The sequence below is a fragment of the Lotus japonicus genome, chromosome 4, assembly GCF_012489685.1.
Source record: "Lotus japonicus ecotype B-129 chromosome 4, LjGifu_v1.2".
Classification (NCBI taxonomy): Eukaryota; Viridiplantae; Streptophyta; class Magnoliopsida; order Fabales; family Fabaceae; genus Lotus; species Lotus japonicus.
In genome coordinates this window covers 3,576,897-3,596,205 of record NC_080044.1, presented here as the reverse complement: position 1 = coordinate 3,596,205, position 19,309 = coordinate 3,576,897, and the positions used below count along the sequence as shown (strand labels likewise).

General features: G+C 35.8%; 2 protein-coding genes across 2 annotated transcripts; both read left to right on the top strand.

Annotated features, from left to right (window-relative positions):
- Positions 1–4,333: 4,333 nt before the first annotated feature.
- Positions 4,334–7,664, top strand: LOC130714985 (probable WRKY transcription factor 9). The gene is made up of 5 exons (XM_057564972.1): positions 4,334–4,639; positions 4,823–4,960; positions 5,165–5,536; positions 5,635–5,748; positions 6,522–7,664. Exons 1-5 carry the CDS (start codon positions 4,448–4,450, stop codon positions 7,182–7,184), a joined length of 1,479 nt encoding a protein of 492 aa, XP_057420955.1. The 5' UTR covers positions 4,334–4,447; the 3' UTR covers positions 7,185–7,664.
- Positions 7,665–11,784: 4,120 nt separating this feature from the next.
- Positions 11,785–18,389, top strand: LOC130711406 (mitogen-activated protein kinase kinase kinase 1-like). Its single transcript, XM_057560998.1, has 8 exons — positions 11,785–12,627; positions 13,680–13,764; positions 13,861–13,923; positions 14,865–15,022; positions 15,986–16,058; positions 16,168–16,227; positions 16,567–16,677; positions 16,942–18,389. The coding sequence occupies exons 1-8, from the start codon at positions 11,816–11,818 to the stop codon at positions 17,125–17,127; spliced, it is 1,548 nt and encodes a 515-aa protein (XP_057416981.1). The 5' UTR covers positions 11,785–11,815; the 3' UTR covers positions 17,128–18,389.
- The last annotated feature ends 920 nt before the right edge of the window (positions 18,390–19,309 follow it).

The following is a 19,309-nucleotide window of genomic DNA, read 5'->3' as shown; positions in this document are numbered from 1 at the left end:
TTTAATAATTTCTGTTAAATTTTGCTTATGTGACTTATAAAATGTTAACTCAAGAGGGGGCGAGATGACAGCTAAATGCTCGATCTCCATGTTGTGCACCGTGCTTGGGTAGACAAGTAAGTCTTGAAAGATCTTCTAGTGCACACACGTAAAAGACTGACAAGACTTGGGTTGACAATAGATTTGCAGATTCATGAGTAAGTGCAACTAGACATTTGATGTGTAATTATTGTATTATATATGTTCTTATGGTTTAAACATTAGTTTTTACTTGCTGAGACTCAGTATAAGGAGAAAGTAAATAAGAAGAACTCTCAACCTTCAAAGGATGAAGAGTCAGTAAAGGTTGATTTCTCCATTCGTACCAAATGTAGATTGACACAAGTGTGGGGGGGGGGGGCAGTAGAGGGATCGAATATATGACACCGGGGACACAGTTGCACGCTACAGGCTCGGTGATAATGTCCACTCCCTTACACAAGAGTTACAAGCCTTGTAATCAGTTAAGGATTTGGTGGATTCGCAGGCTTACCCTGGAGTTCAAGACAAATTGATGAGGTTGGAAAGGGAGAATGTTGCACTTCGATAACATATAGAACAAGAGAGAGCTGCATTGAGAGAACATATTGAATAGTAGAAGTTCAATACACATGCATATATGTGATGCCGTTGTGAGAATTGAGTATATATACTCATTTCACAACCATGTTAGAGACGACTAAATGGTTGCATATAATGAATCGTCAAAATTTGATACTGAAAAAGGTTTTACCACTCTTCGGTATACTCCAATTGCTACGGTAATTCAAGCTACTCCATTTTCTCCTCCTAATTAAGCCTACTCCATCTCTTATAATTAAGCGTACTACAAGTGTTTCTCTTCATCATACTCCAGCTGCTCATTAGCTTAGGTCTACTCCGCCGACTGCTATTTTATCTGATTTACCTGTTTCTAGTGATGGCTTAGATTCCTCCTATCAAAATTATGGACAGTATTATGATGATGATGTGTGATAATTTGTTTTTTATTAATTAAAAAATAATTTTTGGTATATATATATGTATATATATGTGTCCACGAATCATCATTTTTAATGATTCGGCGGCCGTCAGAATCCATTTGACGAAACTATAGAGGACTGTAATTGTCAGTAACTTTCCATCATTGAGTTACTGATGATCATAACCATCAGTAATTTACCAATTTTTTGACGGTCGAAACGTTACCAACAACTTTGGTCATCGAAAGGTTAGCGACAAGCCCATTATCCTTGGAGACAATCATTAAATTAGCACTACTGATAGTGTTTTTGTGATTACCCAGCTTTTAACAGTCAGTAATCATTATTTTTCTTGTAAGGTAGCGTTGGCTAAACCAACACTATTTGTTAGTGTTGTCTGCTTAGCCGACATTACACATTAACTTCAAGTCATTTAATATTACCCCGACCCAGGGGCTAAACTGATGTTAAATTGGCTATAGGATGGATTGACTTTTGGCTTGTAAGCGTTGGCTTTCAACGCTAGTAGTGAAAAGAGTTTGCTATGTGGACATTTTGTATTCAGTAATGATACATATACATCTCATTTTTTAAATACTTCTCACCTCTTTTTATTTCTATCTCTCTCCTCTTATCATCTATCACATCTCATACTTTCTCTCTCTTACTTTTTCTTTTCTTTCTATCTCTCTCATCATTCCACCTCTCTCCACCTCAAAGAGAGGTGTGAAGGAAACATTATTCTTTTTGTATTTCGTTTTGGACTTTGGTTGATAGTTATTAAACTAAAACGTGGGAGGTAGTCTACAACTAAATTATAAACTAGGTGTTGAGAGATGGGCTGTTGTGGTCTTGGAGTTGACAAATTCAAGATCTGATCCCAATAAGCTGGTTTTCTACTTCATATGAGATTTCGTACGGGACTCATATTCCATGCTAATGGATGATATCACATTAGATCATGTATTATATACACAAGTGCATGTTAATTAAGAAGCCTTGGAATATTTTTCCCCATTTCCGTTTATAAAAAACTCAAATGAATCTTGTCAAATTTTTCTCCATCAGCTGCAGGCACATGTAGCACGAGTACACCTTTCGATAAAGGGTTCTCTTTCCACAATAAAAAACAATATTGTTCATGCGCGTCATGACCTAATAATAAGTACAAATCAAGAGAGAAAAATGAGAATTGCGTGCAATTTGTGCTAGTAACCACGATGTGAATGCCCTAGGATTAGCAATAAGAATTTGGTGATGGCTATGGTGCCGGTGCTATCCTACTTTTTGGGGTGAGATTACAAATTCTATTTAATATACATTCAATTTTCAAAGATGAAAATAAGTTAAAAAATAATATGTTGATCATTTCAGTTATTCAATCTCAACAATGAAATATTTTAATATTATATCTATAGTTAGAGTTGGCCTAAACATATCCGATTTACCGGTGCCTCTTTTATATATTTTAAGAAGCACAGTAGCATTTACCTAAGAATTTTCTATGAGCAAATAGTTTCCCTAAAATAGGTTTGATAATAAACTAAGAAAGTTAGGCAAAGCAAAAAAAAAATACAAGCACAAAAAAATAAAGTATTTAATAATTTAGAAAAAAATTGAATTTTATTTAATTCAAAATAAAAAAAATAAAAATTGTGATAAAATAGTATTGAATCATTTGTATGAGAATATAAGATTCTCAATCCTTTTGATGGAAATCAATTAATATGAGTACTTAGAAATAAGAAATTTTAATCTTGTAACAAACATAAGAATATTTATTCTACCTTAAAAAAAATTCATTCACAACCTATATATATGTGTGTGTGAATTTCCTGACTCAGAAGGCCTTAAAGTTTAATCCACACTTAAGGAGAGTCAGCATCCCACCTGTCAACCAGTAGCCCCACGACAACCTAGAAACCAACCATGGCATCCAATCAGAGATAGACAATATAACCCTCATTTATTTCGACATCCACTCTCGTGCATACCTAGAGCTAGGGGACTACAACTTCAATTGTCGGGAAGACTACCTCTTGTTACCTACGAACAATCGGTTGTCGATTACACATGGCTCCCACTCCAACCACCAAGCGTAACTGAAGTAACTGATACAGGTATAGCCGCCCTACGTAAGGGCAAAAAACTGAATACACGACATTCTGACTTACAGGGTGATCGCCCCAAACTTAAGTGTTCTTAAAAAGTAATAAATGACATAGGTTCAACGACTAATGAATTCCCCTTTTTCTGACCACATGCCGCCATATTCGATTGTATCCAGCTTCTCCCAACTGAGCATATTACAAACCGACTGCATCCTAGTTACTGTATGATTGCTTCAAAGGTCAGCGATCCTCTAATCAAGGACTGGCCATGGAGCTTGAAGCCTCAGCTACAGTACACAAATTAATGTACCTTCACCCGTTTGATCAAACAATGTGCTAGAAGATCCAACGACTCCCCTTACAAGTTGAACCTGGACCTGGTACATATAACCCTGAACCTTGAAGTCCTCAAAACTTAACCCTGCGCAAGAGTATTAGAAAACTGAAGGCACACATTATTTGGTCGTTCCATCTTCTCTTATTTGCCACGTTTATTGTTCTAATTTGGGTGTTAGAATTTCTTCACATGTACCCCCCCCCCCCTCAATGTAACTCTATGACAAGGCAGTAAACATTCTCCCGAAGATGTACCGGACGCTTGGAAGCTCGCCGCTCCCCTATTTCAATCAATACTCTCCCAGTGATTTGACCGGACCTGTTCGATCAACAAAATTACTTATATATTCACTTAATTTCATATGTACTCACTTAAGAATAACTGATTTTTTAAAGGTTTAGTTAAGAGTAAACCTTATATTGTGTTATTATATATCAGGATCGAGTTTGTAGGGGGGGAAGCAGTGCACGAAGGCATCTATTAAACAAGTTGCTAGACGGCTTAATTACGTGCTCTGAAAGGATCAAAAAGCCTATATTACTATATAGTGATGTGATGCTCTTAATTGTGACTCACTTTTTTTTCAGTATATGTAGTGGTTAGATTTAATAAACCCTTAATTTGTTTGTTAATTACACAAAGGGAAACTAAAAGGGTCAATGGCCCATCATTAACTTGACTGGCAGAATGGTGCTTTTTGTCTTTTTGGTCATGGGAGAGCTCACTTATCAAATACTACTAGGGTACCCACTGTCCTATATTTTGTGAATTTTGAAGCTTATAGACTAATTAATTTAATTGGGGATATATTTAAGAAGCCAATCAAAGTCAAAACTTAGATGCGTCCATGTGTGTCCAAAATATATAAGAAATGTCTTTGGGATTATAGAGGATTGACTTTGGTGCCTCAAAAGCAGCATACTTGTATATCCTAAGAGAAGACAAAGGAAGAGATTCTTCATTCATTCTCTCAACCTTTTCCTAAAGAACCCATAAAGATGGAGATTGATCTCTCTTTGAAGATAGAAAGTGATGATGAGCAAAATGAAGAAGAGGAGAAGGTGGGTGAGTTAGTGAAAGAGGATGACATGGAAGAAATGGTACATGAAGTCCCCACAGCTGGTGAAGTTGAAGAAGATGATGCATCAGTTGTAGAAATATCTTTGCAAGATAACACAAAAACAAGAGAGGTAATTTTTCCTATGATATTGCTTGTATTCTTTTTCATGAAACTCTTATTTTCTTTTTTCCTTTTTTCAGGTTTCTGCGTTTGCTTACTTATATATGCATGTGTAATAACTCTAATTAACTCACATGTCTTTACAAAAAAATCTGATTGTTGCTTGTGTTTGATATGTATATACATGCTGCAGTTAATTGACTTGAAAATGGAGATGGAGAGCATGAAAGAGGAAAACAAAGTCCTGAGAAAAGTGGTGGAACAAACAATGAAAGACTACTATGATCTGCAAATGAAATTTTCAATCATCCAGGAAAATAATAAAAGAAAGGTAAATCATATTGTTTGGAAGTCCTTTTAGATCGAATTGATTCGGCAGGCAGAATGAATTTTAGGAAAAAACTATTGTGCATAGCTTTCGTGTGTCAGAATTAATTCTGAGAAAAAGTAAACGGATCACATGTTATTCATTAACTATCATCCTATTAATTATACTAGACTTTCATATAATAATTCATAGATCTTATTAATATAGGATCCTCAATTTTCTCTCTCACTTCAAGACAATGCAACCGCCACCAGCGAGGAAGGACCATCAAGGATTCTTGAGATCTTTAGCAAAAATATTCAAAGATCTCCATCTCTACCAAACAATAGTGCTAATGACGATAGTATGGACGAGAATGAATTGGGTTTGTCACTGAGGTTGCAGACAAGCACAAGTCAAAAAGAAACGGAGGAAAATAAGGAAGAAAAAAGAGAGCAATTAGTGGCAAGTTTTGCATCACCACCAGTGCAGAATAATAAATTACAGCGGACACATGACTTGCCGGGTATTACAGCACATGCTGCTGCTGCTAACAGAAAGGCTAGGGTTTCAGTTAGAGCAAGATGTGAAGCCGCCACAGTGAGTTTCAAAATCTGTATATTATTAATATATAATGTTGTGTTCATATTATGAATTGATTAATATGAAGAGGTGATTTGAAATTTTGTGATATATAGATGAATGATGGATGTCAATGGAGAAAATATGGCCAGAAAATTGCTAAAGGAAATCCATGTCCACGAGCTTACTATCGTTGCACCGTAGCCCCAGGCTGCCCAGTCAGGAAGCAGGTAAGTCTCAACCATTTGTATGAACACTTCAGTTGCATCCACTTCTAATCCTTATAGAGTCACTTCTCTTATGTAAAGAAGTCTCTTCATAAATTTCAACATTGATAAATTCACATCCATATTCTCAACCATTTCACTTTTCCACAATTTTCTTATTTATCTCTTTTTTTAATGGTATCAGATCACCTATCATATTTTTTTTGTCTCTCTCTTTCATTTATATCTCTCTATTGAGTGTACGTATATATTGAGTGTGAACATACCATTTTCCTTATATATGTTACGGTGATCTCTATCCCTAATTAGCTTTTGGCTAGACTTGCTTTACATCCCGTTCTTAAATCAAGTTATTTACAACCAAATTTTCTAATTTTCTAATCATATCAATAATATTTTAAAAATCAACAACAAATTATTAACAAATTTATTTTGTTTTTAGAAAGAAAATCCATTATTCGAGGTTTGAATGGAGAATTTGATGAAAAGGATATAAGGAACTTGATCTAAACATTTTCCTATATTCTCATGTTTAGGAGCTATACAAATTTTCTTTAATAATTCAATTTTCTCCTTTTAATAATTATATTTATAAATCTACATTTTTGTATGCAAATATTCATTAATTGTAATATAAATTTATTTCACTCTAGAATTAAAACATTTACAAAAAAATTAGCAATAACAACCCATTTGAATTTTTGGTTTTTCGTTTCTTTGTTTGTTTTTTTGACTCAATTATTATGCATTGTTGTTAATTAAATTTCATGTAATAGGTACAAAGATGTATAGATGACATGTCCATACTAATTACAACATACGAAGGAACACACAACCATCCACTCCCTGTTGGTGCAACTGCCATGGCTTCTTCCGCAGCTTCCTTCATGTTGCTAGACTCAAGTAACCCCATTTCATATGGCACATCAAGTTTCACATCTCAAGCAACTCTTCCTAATTACAACACGTTCCACCCTTTAAACCCACCTTCCAACATTAGAAGCATAAACCCCAATGATCCATCTCAAGGAATTGTTCTTGATCTCACCCACAACCTCTCTGAACCCATACGTTTCTCTTCTGGTAGCTCCTCCAAGATGACCACTGAGCCTCGTTTTTCTTGGATGCAAAACAACAAAAGCAGTGGTATTGCAATGAATAACTTTCACAACCCTAGAACACTATTGGATCATGATAGGATTTGGAAAGGAGAAGAAAGTAAGAAGCCATTTGATGACAATAATATGTCCACAATTGCCTCAGATCCTAAATTTAGGAATGCTGTTGCAGCCGCCATAACTTCACTCATGAATAAAGAAAGCCACACTACTCATCCCATAGGGGCTTCCTTTGGTCATAGGAGTGGCCAAAATGGTGGCTCAAGTAGCAACAACAATTGGGTCATTGATTCTCTCTCAAAAAATGGTAAGCCCACTTGAATTTCATCTTGAGAAGAAATTGATAATAGGAAAATTCTACGATACACCACTGTTACACTGCTTATAACTTATTGAGTTTAATTCATAACTATATGTAATGAATATTGTAACTTCTCATAACTTGTAAACTTTCTCATTACAAGTTTTAACATAAGTTAAAAATCTTATGACACGTAGTTACAAATCAAACTCTACAAGTTAGAAGCAGTGCACTAGTACATCAACAAAACCTTGATAATATGTCTATGTTAAGATAGACAAAAAAAAGTTAATGATGTACACCAAGGTGTTTAGAACAAAAAGAGACTTGTCCGACATCTGAATATCTCATTTCTTCATATAAATAATCTTACAACTGCATGCGGTCTCTTATGTTTTACTTGTAATTTGGTTTTTATTACATTGTTGACTATTGTAAAGAAAAGTTTGTGTGATTGGTCGAATGACATACGAATTTCAATTATTAAAGTATTGCAGATCCTTTGTTATTGTGTGCTCTAATCTTGTAACATACTCAGACTACTCAAGTTGACATGCTTTTAACATTTTGCAAATAGACATTGATATGAATTTTCAACCAGATATGATATGATAGGTAGACGATTGTATATCGTGGACCAAGAAAATATCATTCGTACGTAATTGAAATAGTTAAACATGTATTTATATAGTTCAATATTAGCGACAAATCGACAATGTAAGTGTTTAACCTTTTTTTAGTCATTGTAAGTAGCTTTTGAGGTGATAGATTTATAACTAGAGTAGTCAATGAACCATTAACTTTATCAACTTCACCTTTGCTTGGCTAGCTAATTGGAGGAGTTAATAGTTTATCTTGGTTGTCATAGCCGACCAATAGACGACGTTCACTGGGACATGAATCCTCTGGGCCGATGAGGATGATTATTTGTCTTGGGGTCATTTGGGTTGCCTAGAGTAGAAAAGAAGAGAAAAAAATTAATGAATGTGATATATGCATGATATGATAAGAAGAGAAAAAATGAGGTGTATGTATAAATGGCCTATGTAATATTTGGTGTATAAATATGACAATGTTGTGGTGGGCTAAGTTAAAAATTGGTCTACCCATGAACCATATTTTTACTTCAAACATTTAGTATGTGTTACCAAAATTAAAATACAAGGATATTACGTTAATAGGAATTCTTATTCTCATATGAGTAGAACTTTGTCAATATTGAACCAAACTGTTGAGCCTGTCAAATTATTTTGTAAGAATAGTTAATTCCGATATTTTTGCAAGCTCGTTTCTCTAAATTCTAAAATTAAATGTCGTCTAACCTTTGTTTGGTTTAAGGAATATGTATTTTTAGAACTGGTGAGATTAGTAATTGAAATGGTGTTAAAGTAACACGCTGTTAAACATATCAAAAGCTTTAGGGCCCGTTTGGTATGTTATATAGTATAATGCCTGATAGTATATTGTATTAAGGCTGATAGGATAAGGCTTGATAAAAATTTAATATTATACAACGTTTGGTCATACACTGTATAACCTGGTGGTGACAATGGTGGTGTTGGTGGTGGTGGTAGTGGTATTGGAAGGTGATGATGGTGACGATGTGGTGGATGGTGGTGGCGACGACGGTGGCGGTAGTGGTGGTGGTAGCGGCGATCGTGGTAGTGGTGGAGGGTGGTGGCAACGACAGTAGGATAACGATGATAGTATCAACGATGATGACAGTGGTGGAGCACTGGAGCTTGATGGTGGTGGCAGCAACAGTGTTAGTGGTGGAGGGTGGCAGTAGTGGTGGCGACGGTGGTGGTGGTGGTAGTGGCGATAACAATGGCAGTGTCAATGATGGTGACAATGGTGGAGGTGGCAGCGACGATGGTGGTGGCGACGGCGGTGGCAATAGTGGTGGCGATGGTGGAGGGTGGCGGCGGCAGCAATGATGGTAGCGGTAGTGGTGGTGATAGTGGTGGTGGTTGCGGTTGATTAAATATATTCAAGTAGTTTATACATCACATTTTTATTCTGCCTTATCCATCATTTATAGGGTGGATTAAATCATTCATCATTTCAGTGTATAAGAGAAGATTGATGTATAAACTTATACAATATAATATGAACACCAAACAGTGGATAAGAGCATAATGTATTGTATAAGCTTATACAATCATGGTTAATACGGGGTACCATACGAGCCCTTAAATCTTAACAGAAAAAATGGGAACAAAAACTAGCTTGCTTGTTTCTTCAACCCAATTTGACGCTTGACTGGGATACACATGAACTAAACTCTTGACTAACTTAAAAATAGAAATGTATTGTTTTTTTGGGATCAAGAGAGAAATGATCTTTTATCAAGTAATGCAGAGCATTCAAGAATTGGAGCCACTAATAGAGATACATGGCCTAACCAAAACAAGCCTATAGTTTTCATTGGGCTTAGTCTTGTAAGTATGTCTGATATCATATACTCGACTAAATTTTAAATTTAAATGTTTAGTTTTATTTTTTAATCCATGTGTATTTAAAAAAATAGAAAAGCCACGTGGAATAAATGACTCAGCAAAAATTGAGTCATATAGGCTGGAAACACGAGTAGGAACTTATTCTGATTAATTTTTTTTTCAGGGATTCGGAATCGGAAAAAAAATTTCGGGGACTTATTTTCGTACGGTAGACAATTTCAAAGACCTCCAAAACATTTAAACCATAACAATATTTTCTTGGAATTTACTATCTTGCTCCACCCCTCCAAGAGATCTCATAATAAACAAAAAGACATATATATATATATATATTAATATTTATTTAACTAAAAGTTGTAAGATATGAAGTTTGGTGTTTTTTTCTTATATGTTGACAATCAAAATTTTATTACAAATATATAGTCATTTCCGTCCCTAAAATACAAGTTTAGTTACTTTAATGCCTGGAATTTGAAAATCGCTATATTTGTTCTTAAAAATTAAAAGGTGATAAATTTAGTCCTAAAAGAACAATATATTGTTCTAACTTGAATCTTCATGGTTCGAACATGAGCTAGTCATCATAGGACATGGTCCATAATATTGTTGACACAAGCAGACAAAGTCCACCCAATCAACTTAAAGTGTATGACTTAACCTTAGCCCATAACACGAATTGCACTTTGCACAAGAAGGACTTAGAACCTTATACGTGACAGAGGAAATAGATAAGCACCAACCATGAGTCCATTTGGGTCATCCAGCAAGGCATGAGAGAGGACGTCCTCTATTACGATCTAATGATCTCGTGTGTCCTACGCTGAGCCCGTCACAGAATATTACGCTACTCTACACGACAATGTCAAACAATCAACATTATTCTATAATAGTGCATGACACTATCATCATGTATGCACAATTTACCTTATGTCACTCTACCAAAATAATAATGTAACTTGCGTTTTAGGGTCCCTTTGCAAGTGCCCCTATGCGCACCATTTTGCTGGAGGACGACAAACATTCAATCAGGCGACATCAACGTATAGAGGACAACAAACGAGCCCATTTTTGTTGTGTCTAGGCGACATCAATGCATCCTATCATTATCAGAACCTTTACCTCTGATATTGGTCTGAATAATAATCAACATATCTTAACGTTAATGATGAGTACCAGCAACACACTCTTTTAAGAATATATTCCAACATACTCATTGAAAATCCATATATTTCTTTCACTTCTTTAAAAATGTGTTGACTTTAAAAAAAAAATCACTCATAATGATGTGTTGCTAACGTTTTCTAGTGTTAGTTTAGTCCTTGAATTGATCTTAAAAACTAAATTGATGAAATTGGTTAAATTGATCACCTTTTAAAATTGTCATACTTGTGAACTTATCATATTGCAAAGATAATAAGATTTTTTTGGATGGAGGGGTAAGACACGTGATAATAAATATTTGATAATATATAAGGTCATACAGACGATAAAACTTAAAGTAAAAATGAAAAATAATAATAATGATGTTTCCTCTTTTGTTGCAGATTACAATATATTCCTAACATCTGTAGCTATATCTGATTAAAATCGGTCTAGAAAACGGTTATGGTCTTGCCCAAAGTTGAACCAAGTAATGCTAAATACAAATGGGTGTTTCAAAGTTAACAACCAACATATTGGTTATGGAGGCCTCTTGCGCAATGCCTCCTCTGGTTGGTTGAGTGGTTTTTTTCTAGTTAGTCGACTGGTCCGTGCGCCCTCTCCTCTAAGAGCTCATGACCATCAAGCATGACCTTCTCCTAGCTTGAAATTCAAGTTATAGGCATGTTGTGTATGGCCGTATGGGAGTGACTCTCTGGATGCTATTATGATGTTAGACTCTTCTCCTCTATCGTTGCAATGTTGATGGACATTGTTGCTATCTCTACCTGCCATGACAAGTTGACTTTATTGGATCTCCATTGCCTGATCTCCATAGATGATCTCTGCATCTTTCTGAGTAAACTTTACTTCTAGGTTCGGACCGACGTTATCGTGTTGGCTTAACGTACACATTTTTCTTTTATTTCAGTTCTTAAAGAGTAATACAATAATACAAATTGACTAAAAACAAAGAGATATTTGTCATTTGACACCACAATAGACCCCATTGGTTGACATGGGTAAGTAAGTAAAAGTGGTAAGAAAGAAGAATGCAACCAAGAGGAAACAGCTCAGAAGATTCCTTTCTAGTAATAGTAGTTTCCAGCAGCCAAAGAAGCAGAAGTAGAAGAACAACCACAACAATGGAGTGGAAATGGAAGACGAAGAAGCAACCACCTCAACCTCGGTTGCAGCGCTTGAACGCCAAGAGGAACATCGATTACGAGCCCCCAACTCCAACCCCACCTTCTTCAACTTCTTCCTCTCCTCCCTTCCACTCCCTCTACGATCCAACCAGCCTCCGTGTCATGGGCATCGACGGCGAATTCGACCGCATCTTTCAAAGCTTGGGTCTCTCCGGCCCCGAAGATTTCGCTATCCCCACTGCTGATTGGGAAGCTCGCAAGTCTCGTTCTGCTGATTCCAACCCCAATCCCAAACCCAATCGCAATTGCAATCGCAATGTTCCTGTTACTGTTCTTCCAGTTTCGCCCAAATTGGAAACCCCTGACCTAAGAAATGGGAATTTTGGAGATGGGGTTTGTGGAATCAAGGGTTTTAGGCCACCCCTTTTGGCTACAACTGCTGGTGGTGCTGGTGTTGTTCGTTCTCCGTCTTCTTCTGGTGAGCATGATGGTAGGGGAGGTGTGGGTAGGCTCAGATTTGGGGAAAGGAGCGTGGTTTTTACTGATTCTGGTTCGTTCTCTACTTCCCATGATGATGATAGTGATGTTGGTGGTGAGAGAGGTTGTTCTGCTTCTTCTTCTGCAAATGGGTGGGTTACACTACCTTTCTCCTCGTGGCAGAAGGGTGATCTCTTGGGAAAAGGGTCCTTTGGAACTGTGTATGAAGGCTTCACTGAGTGCGTTTTTCCTTTCCTTTCCTTATTTTTTTGTGTTTCCTCTTATTATTAGTTCATAATCTTTCATGATTTAGGTGGTGAAAATGTGCATATTTGTACTCTTGTTACCTGACTTGGTTAGACTAGATGTGTGTTTTTTTGGATTAACTAGCAACCTGATTTCATTACAGTTGCACACGCGATTTTAAGTGGTTGGTGTTTGTGTGTGATTGATTTAATTTAACTATGTTATAGTAGGCATTCAGTTTCCGTAGAATGCGTGCAGCTTAGATAATGTTATCTTTTAACAAACACACACGTCTATCTAATTTGCAACCACTAGTTTTTTTACCTTATGTTGAACTCTAGCGCTAAGGTAATGTCTTCTCCCTTGATGAGTGTTTGTTAGGATGGTTGTGCTCAATTTCTTATGAAGCTGTTTATTCAGTAGGCTCAAATATAAAGGCTTTTATATGTGAAGTTATAAGGGCTTAAAGTTGATAGGTTCAACAGATGCTCTATAAGAAAAAAATGATTTGGATGCTATAAGTGTTTCTGATTTGGAACTATATTATATCAATTGTAATGTAATTAATTAATCACTGAAAGACAATGTTGGTTTGGCATAGCTATTACTAAACACTCTTAGAATCAGTTGGCCAACTTTCAAAAAGAGTTATAACTTGATATATAGATCAGTTCATTCTGTTGGTGGGCTTATGGTTTTTCTCATTTTGTGGCTGAGAGTAGGGAGAGGTTCCACAAGTCCACCACTAGGTGATGCTAATGTTAATATGGAGAAGATCATTTGTAATATATCTTAGGATGGAGAAGATCATTTGTAATATATTTTAGGTGCTAAAGATATTGGAAAGTTGATTTATTTGGTTAATGGAATCTGCCACATCTATTAGTCATTAATAGGCTTTTGGCTGCAAATTTTATTTGTGGACTCTAAGGTAATGAAACTCCTCTGTATCCATAACTCATAAAAGATTAGAGTCCTGGAGCTTGTTTCAAACAGATCATTTGCCTTTTCTTAACAAGGTAATATGCATCTTATATTCATGCAGTGATGGAAACTTTTATGCGGTAAAGGAGGTTTCTTTGCTGGATGAAGGTACCCAGGGAAAACAGAGCGTTCTCCAACTTCAGCAGGTGGGAAGACATAGTTCTCATTGAAGTTTATGATCTGTTCATTTAATCTTATAGGACAGTAAAATTTATGTATAATATTTATTGACTCTCTTTCAGGAAATATCTCTTTTGAGTCGGTTTAAACATGACAACATAGTTCGATATTTTGGCTCACACAAGGTATGCAGTTATCTAGCTGGCAAGTCTCTTCTTTTCTGTCAAAATATGATATTCTAGGAAAAATAGCTACATTTTCAGGATAGGAGCAATTAAAATAGGCATTTTGCAAGTATGAAAGCATTTACTAGGCTGAAAACCACTTTGTTCACTAAGAATCTTAGAAATTATGGAAATCTTAAGTTTCAGGAACCACAACAACAAGTCTTTCCCACTAGGTGGGGTCAAATAAGCTAATCAAATGACATCACAATGCTCCTTCTTAAATTAAGTATAGATGTTTACCTCTAAATTTTTCTTAATGGCTAGACCTATAGTTTTCATTGGTCTTCCTCTACCTCTTAACTATTGGACTTTTGAAATATTCTCCATTTGGTCAACACTCCCTATCGATGCTTCAACAGGTCTTATCCCACACATAGCCAAACCACATGAAATGAGACTCTACCATCTTTTCTACAAAGGAGCTACCTCATCTTGCTCTCTAATTATTGTATTTCTAATCTTAATTTATTGTTGTGTAACAACTCTTAATCCTAACATTCTCATAGCATTAACAAGCTTACTTCAGTGTTGATTCTTTACTGCCCGACATTCATCCCATACAACATTGTATGGCTTATAGCTATGCTATAAAACTCTCATTTGAACTTGAGGGGTTTTTTTCTCTCCCTGATCACATTTTTGTAAAAGTTATCCTAGCTCCTGGTTGTATATATATGTGTTATAAAAAAGATGGGATGTAATACCAAAGGGTTATTGGAAGGAGATAAGTGGTGCATACTTTGGGTTGTTTAGATGATAAAATTAATAAAAACTATTCTTTTGGGATCTTTCATTTAATGCACCAAAATAGGAAAAAGTTTTCATCAATTGCATTATAAGTGTTTTCCATTTTTATCTCCTTTCTTTGTTATTTATATTTAATGTTTTGAATTTCCCAGGACGAAAGTACACTATATATCTTCCTTGAGTTTGTGTCAAAAGGGTCATTGGCTAGTCTCTATCAAAAGTATCGCTTGAATGATTCTCAAGTTTCTGCATACACAAGGCAGATTTTAAATGGCCTGAAGTATCTTCATGATCGTGATATTGTCCACAGGTAACAAGAGTGAATTTTTATCAAGATACAGTGCAACGACTCTTCCTTTGATAACAATAACTTCATTTGGGTGAGTTCCACAAGGAAGTTAGCTAGTTTGGTTAAAATGATGTTATAGCGATTTGCATCTGGTTAAAGGTCAAGGGATTTTCATTACATTATTAATGTTATAGGGAAATATATCATGGATTTTTTTGGATATTAATGGGGAGGGAGATCCTTCACAATTGCAGTCCGAGTGTGCATGAAACTAGAATTTTATCCCGAGTAGAAGCTGGATGACAACAAATAGCTTTCAAGGTTATGACTATGGCATTTACACTCCATTTGGCAGTGTAAAGAAATTGTAAGGGAAGAAATTAAGAAGAAAGAAAACAAAAAAGAAATAGAAATTTTTTCTTCTCTTATTTACTTGAGTAGAAAGTGAGAATAAAAGTATGTGTGCACTTGACATGGAAAAAATATCCCAGCGATGCAATGTAAATGACCATGATATTTGATAATCAGTCATAGGAAGACAATAACCAATCTTTCCAATTTTCCCATGCCCAGGAATTGAGAGTCAATGTTATATGTTAATTGTTGCATTATGTGAATATATTAACAGAGACTGAAGCAACTCTATCTTTATGTCACTATGGCGATTGATTATGAGAGGCAAATAATTTATTAATGTATTCAGTTGTCACTGTGATGTGATGACATGATCTATTATACTGGAGGGTAGGTTATAACTTTACTTGCACAAATAGGTTTATCAGGAAAATGGCTAAGAAACCGGATACAGAATATGATTCCTGCCTGGCGAGATGTGTTTGTTTTAAACATTTTTTATTTGGATAGCGAAAAATGCTTGACTTTGAATTTTTGCAAAAGATGGAAGTTGGATGCAGTTCTTGGAAATTGATTTCTGAAATATCTGGAATTTACATTAACTTGCTATCCTAATATTCAATTTTAAAGGGATATCAAGGGTGCAAATATACTGGTAGATGTAAGCGGGGCAGTAAAGCTTGCAGATTTTGGATTGGCGAAGGTAACCTTCAACAGAACTGAATTTCTATTTTAGCATCTTATCAATAGAGTCCACATGCTGGCGGCTTGAAAATATACAACTTATATTTTTGTTTCTTTTACCTTTTCAGGCGACAAAATTGAATGATCTTAAATCAAGCAAAGGCTCCCCATACTGGATGGCACCCGAGGTTTGCCTCTATTCTTGTATCATCTGTTTCAAATAATTCATTCAAAGGGATGAAATAGAATGAGATAAACATTGCTGTCTAATTATTAAGCTGTTAGTCTGTAGTGCATGTCCCAAATGTCGCTGTAAGAGCATGAGGCTCAACTATCTGTAAGTTGGACTACTGCAGTCTATGCTTCTATTGATTTTCTTGTGCCAGAGAGCAGTTTCAGAATCTTGAAATTGTAGTTTCTTCACCCATTTGTAATTTATGGGAAATGTCTCAATAATTTGAGAAGTGGTTTTTTATACTAGTGAACTTTTTATTGTGTCTGATTTAACTTTGAATTGTCAATAATAGGTTGTTAACTTAAAGAACGAAGGTTATGGCCTAGCAGCTGATATATGGAGCTTAGGGTGTACAGTTTTAGAGTTGTTGATAAGGCAGCCTCCTTACTCCGACTTGGAAGGAGTATGTCACACTTCTTATATCAGTTTTTTCTTTATCTGGAATTTGTTACTTTCCTATTCTTACTTTTTATTTATTCAGAGACTGGATTATACACACTATTGTTTTTGCTTTCCAACTCCTTTGAATTAATTACCTTGTGAATATTCAGAGATTCAGTTTAGTTGATATTAAGAGTCAAGAAACATTAATGTAGATATGTTGGACTGCTCTATGAAATTGGATAGTGGTTGACAGTATACATGTTTATATTTTCTGTCATGACAGATGCAAGCAATATTTCGGATTGGCAAGGGTGAACCTCCACCTATTCCTGAACATTTATCTGAAGATGCCCGAGATTTCATTCTTAAATGCTTACAAGTTAACCCAAATAAACGTCCAACTGCAGCTCAGCTGTTGGATCATCCATTTATTAGGATGTCTGCAAGTCAAGCTTCTCAACGTACTTAATATCCAGTTTGAAGTGCTCTCAATCACCTCCTATATTGGAACTGTGTAGGTCAAATTGATCCTCTATTTTCTGGAGTCTATCCATACTCATTTGAGTTTAAACTGGTGGCAGTGTTGTTAATGGTGGATTACGATGGAAAGCCAAAAAAAAAGTCCGTAGTTGACAAATACTAATGGCGTATGGTGGATTATGGCGGCTTGCTAGAATTCCGCCATGAGATTCGGCCACAGCAGCGCCATGGCAGATATTTTACAACACTGACTGGCGGTAACATCCAGGAAAAGGTTAGTGGGTTTGTAGATATCCACTGGAGTTGGACCCTCGCAACTCTCACTGGTTCCCACCATGTTGATTCCATGCTGAACTTTGGGGAAGTTGCATTCTCAAGAGTTCCATTGAGGTTAATCTTCACCTTTATGCTAAATGGGAAGAAGCAATGTCTTTTTGTCCTACAGTATGGATCTTATGACTTGCAGGGGAGTGGAGAATGAAGGGATTTGAATTTTCTGCTGTTGAATTCTCGCAAATTCACCGTGGGCTCCGGGCTCCGTAGCTGTCGGTTTAAAATCAGACGGCTCAGATATAGAGATAATTATACACCTGAAATTGGACTTTGAAAGCTGAGCCATCATTTTGGATCATACGGTTATGAAACAACGACTCCAGCGAACTCAGGGAAATCCGCATGCAGGGAATCCGGATCAAGGAGGAGACGGCTTCAGTTCCAACAGAGTTCTCGTCACTGTACAGTGCAGTATCAACACCCTGGAGATTGCAGTGGCCATGCAGTTGGTCATTTGATGCCCTAGTTTTCGGATTATTTAGTCACATTGCTTCTACTGACTAATCTAGTCTTTTTCAAGTTGTATTTGTAAAGCAATGGTGATTGCAGTATCTGGCTATCTACTCACTTGATCCTACCAGGAGCTCAAGTTCTTGTGATTGGTCTTGCATGGAAATTCTACATTCACAAGTATGGGCATGGTGGTTGCTGATAATTCTTCATGAAAGGGGCTGCTGCAAGCAATATTAACCGTAATGTCTTGTATGCTCTATGCTATTCGATTTAGAGCAACGATGACAGTTGAAGTTGTGAATATTTTTTTGGTGTATCTAAACTGTATAGTTGCCGCAATATTTTGTTCTGTAAATAGTGATCTCTTGTATCTTTGGTGTACAAAAATTGTTGTTTACTGGAGCATAAGTGAATCTTCTACTCATTTGTTGTAAGAGGTGAAGCTGTAATTTGCATGTTTATTAATCCTGGTCCTGGCTATATATGCATTTATCTCAAATTTTCAGCATTTCAATTTTCAAGAACTTGCTTTTTACCACTTTCAAGTCTCAACCAGCAATGTGGAGATTTTGGATGAAAAAACCAAGTGACTCCTAGGCATTGTTGAGTTTATGACAAAATGTAGAGCTTGTAAAATTTCTGTTATAGGACCAATGGTTGTTTTAAACAATATTTTTCAGTTGCTCTATTCTATATAGCTCTTTAGTGGTAGGAAAAGACCAAAGCAAGTGAGAGCGACGACTTAATAATTTATTTGTGACATTTGGTGAGATTCCTGTTTTTGCAAAATATTTATATATATAATAATACTTGCTAACAATTAACAATAAATCAAAACGTTCTGAAGTATGATATTGACATTTTTGGGCCACACTTCGTCCCTGAAGGATAGCTCACGTGGTAAGAGCTAGGGACATAAGAGTTGGGTGGAATGAAGGGTGAAGGGTTCGAACTCTGAGGATGACTAATTAAAAAAAAGGACCACACTTCATTTTAAAAATCATAACGCTTATATATTTGACGAAGGGTGGTGGTGGTAGAGATGACAGTGGCAAGGGGCGTAACTGAGACTAGTTTTCGTATATTCCGTAGCTATACTAACATGTTTCTTGATTTAATTAGATATAACTATATAAGTGATCCTTATTTGTACTAAATAAGGATTAATGATTTATCATTTCCAACCAATCAGGATTGGTTGTTCCCGGTTTAAACATGATTGCCTTTGATGGAGAATGCATGTCTTAAATCGAAAAACTACAAGTCATCAATACAATTTTCTTATTTTATTATTTTTAACATTCTCTTTCCATTCAATTAACAACTGAATATTATAATCTCATCATGATATCAAAGTCTATCATAAATCTATTATGGGTCATTCA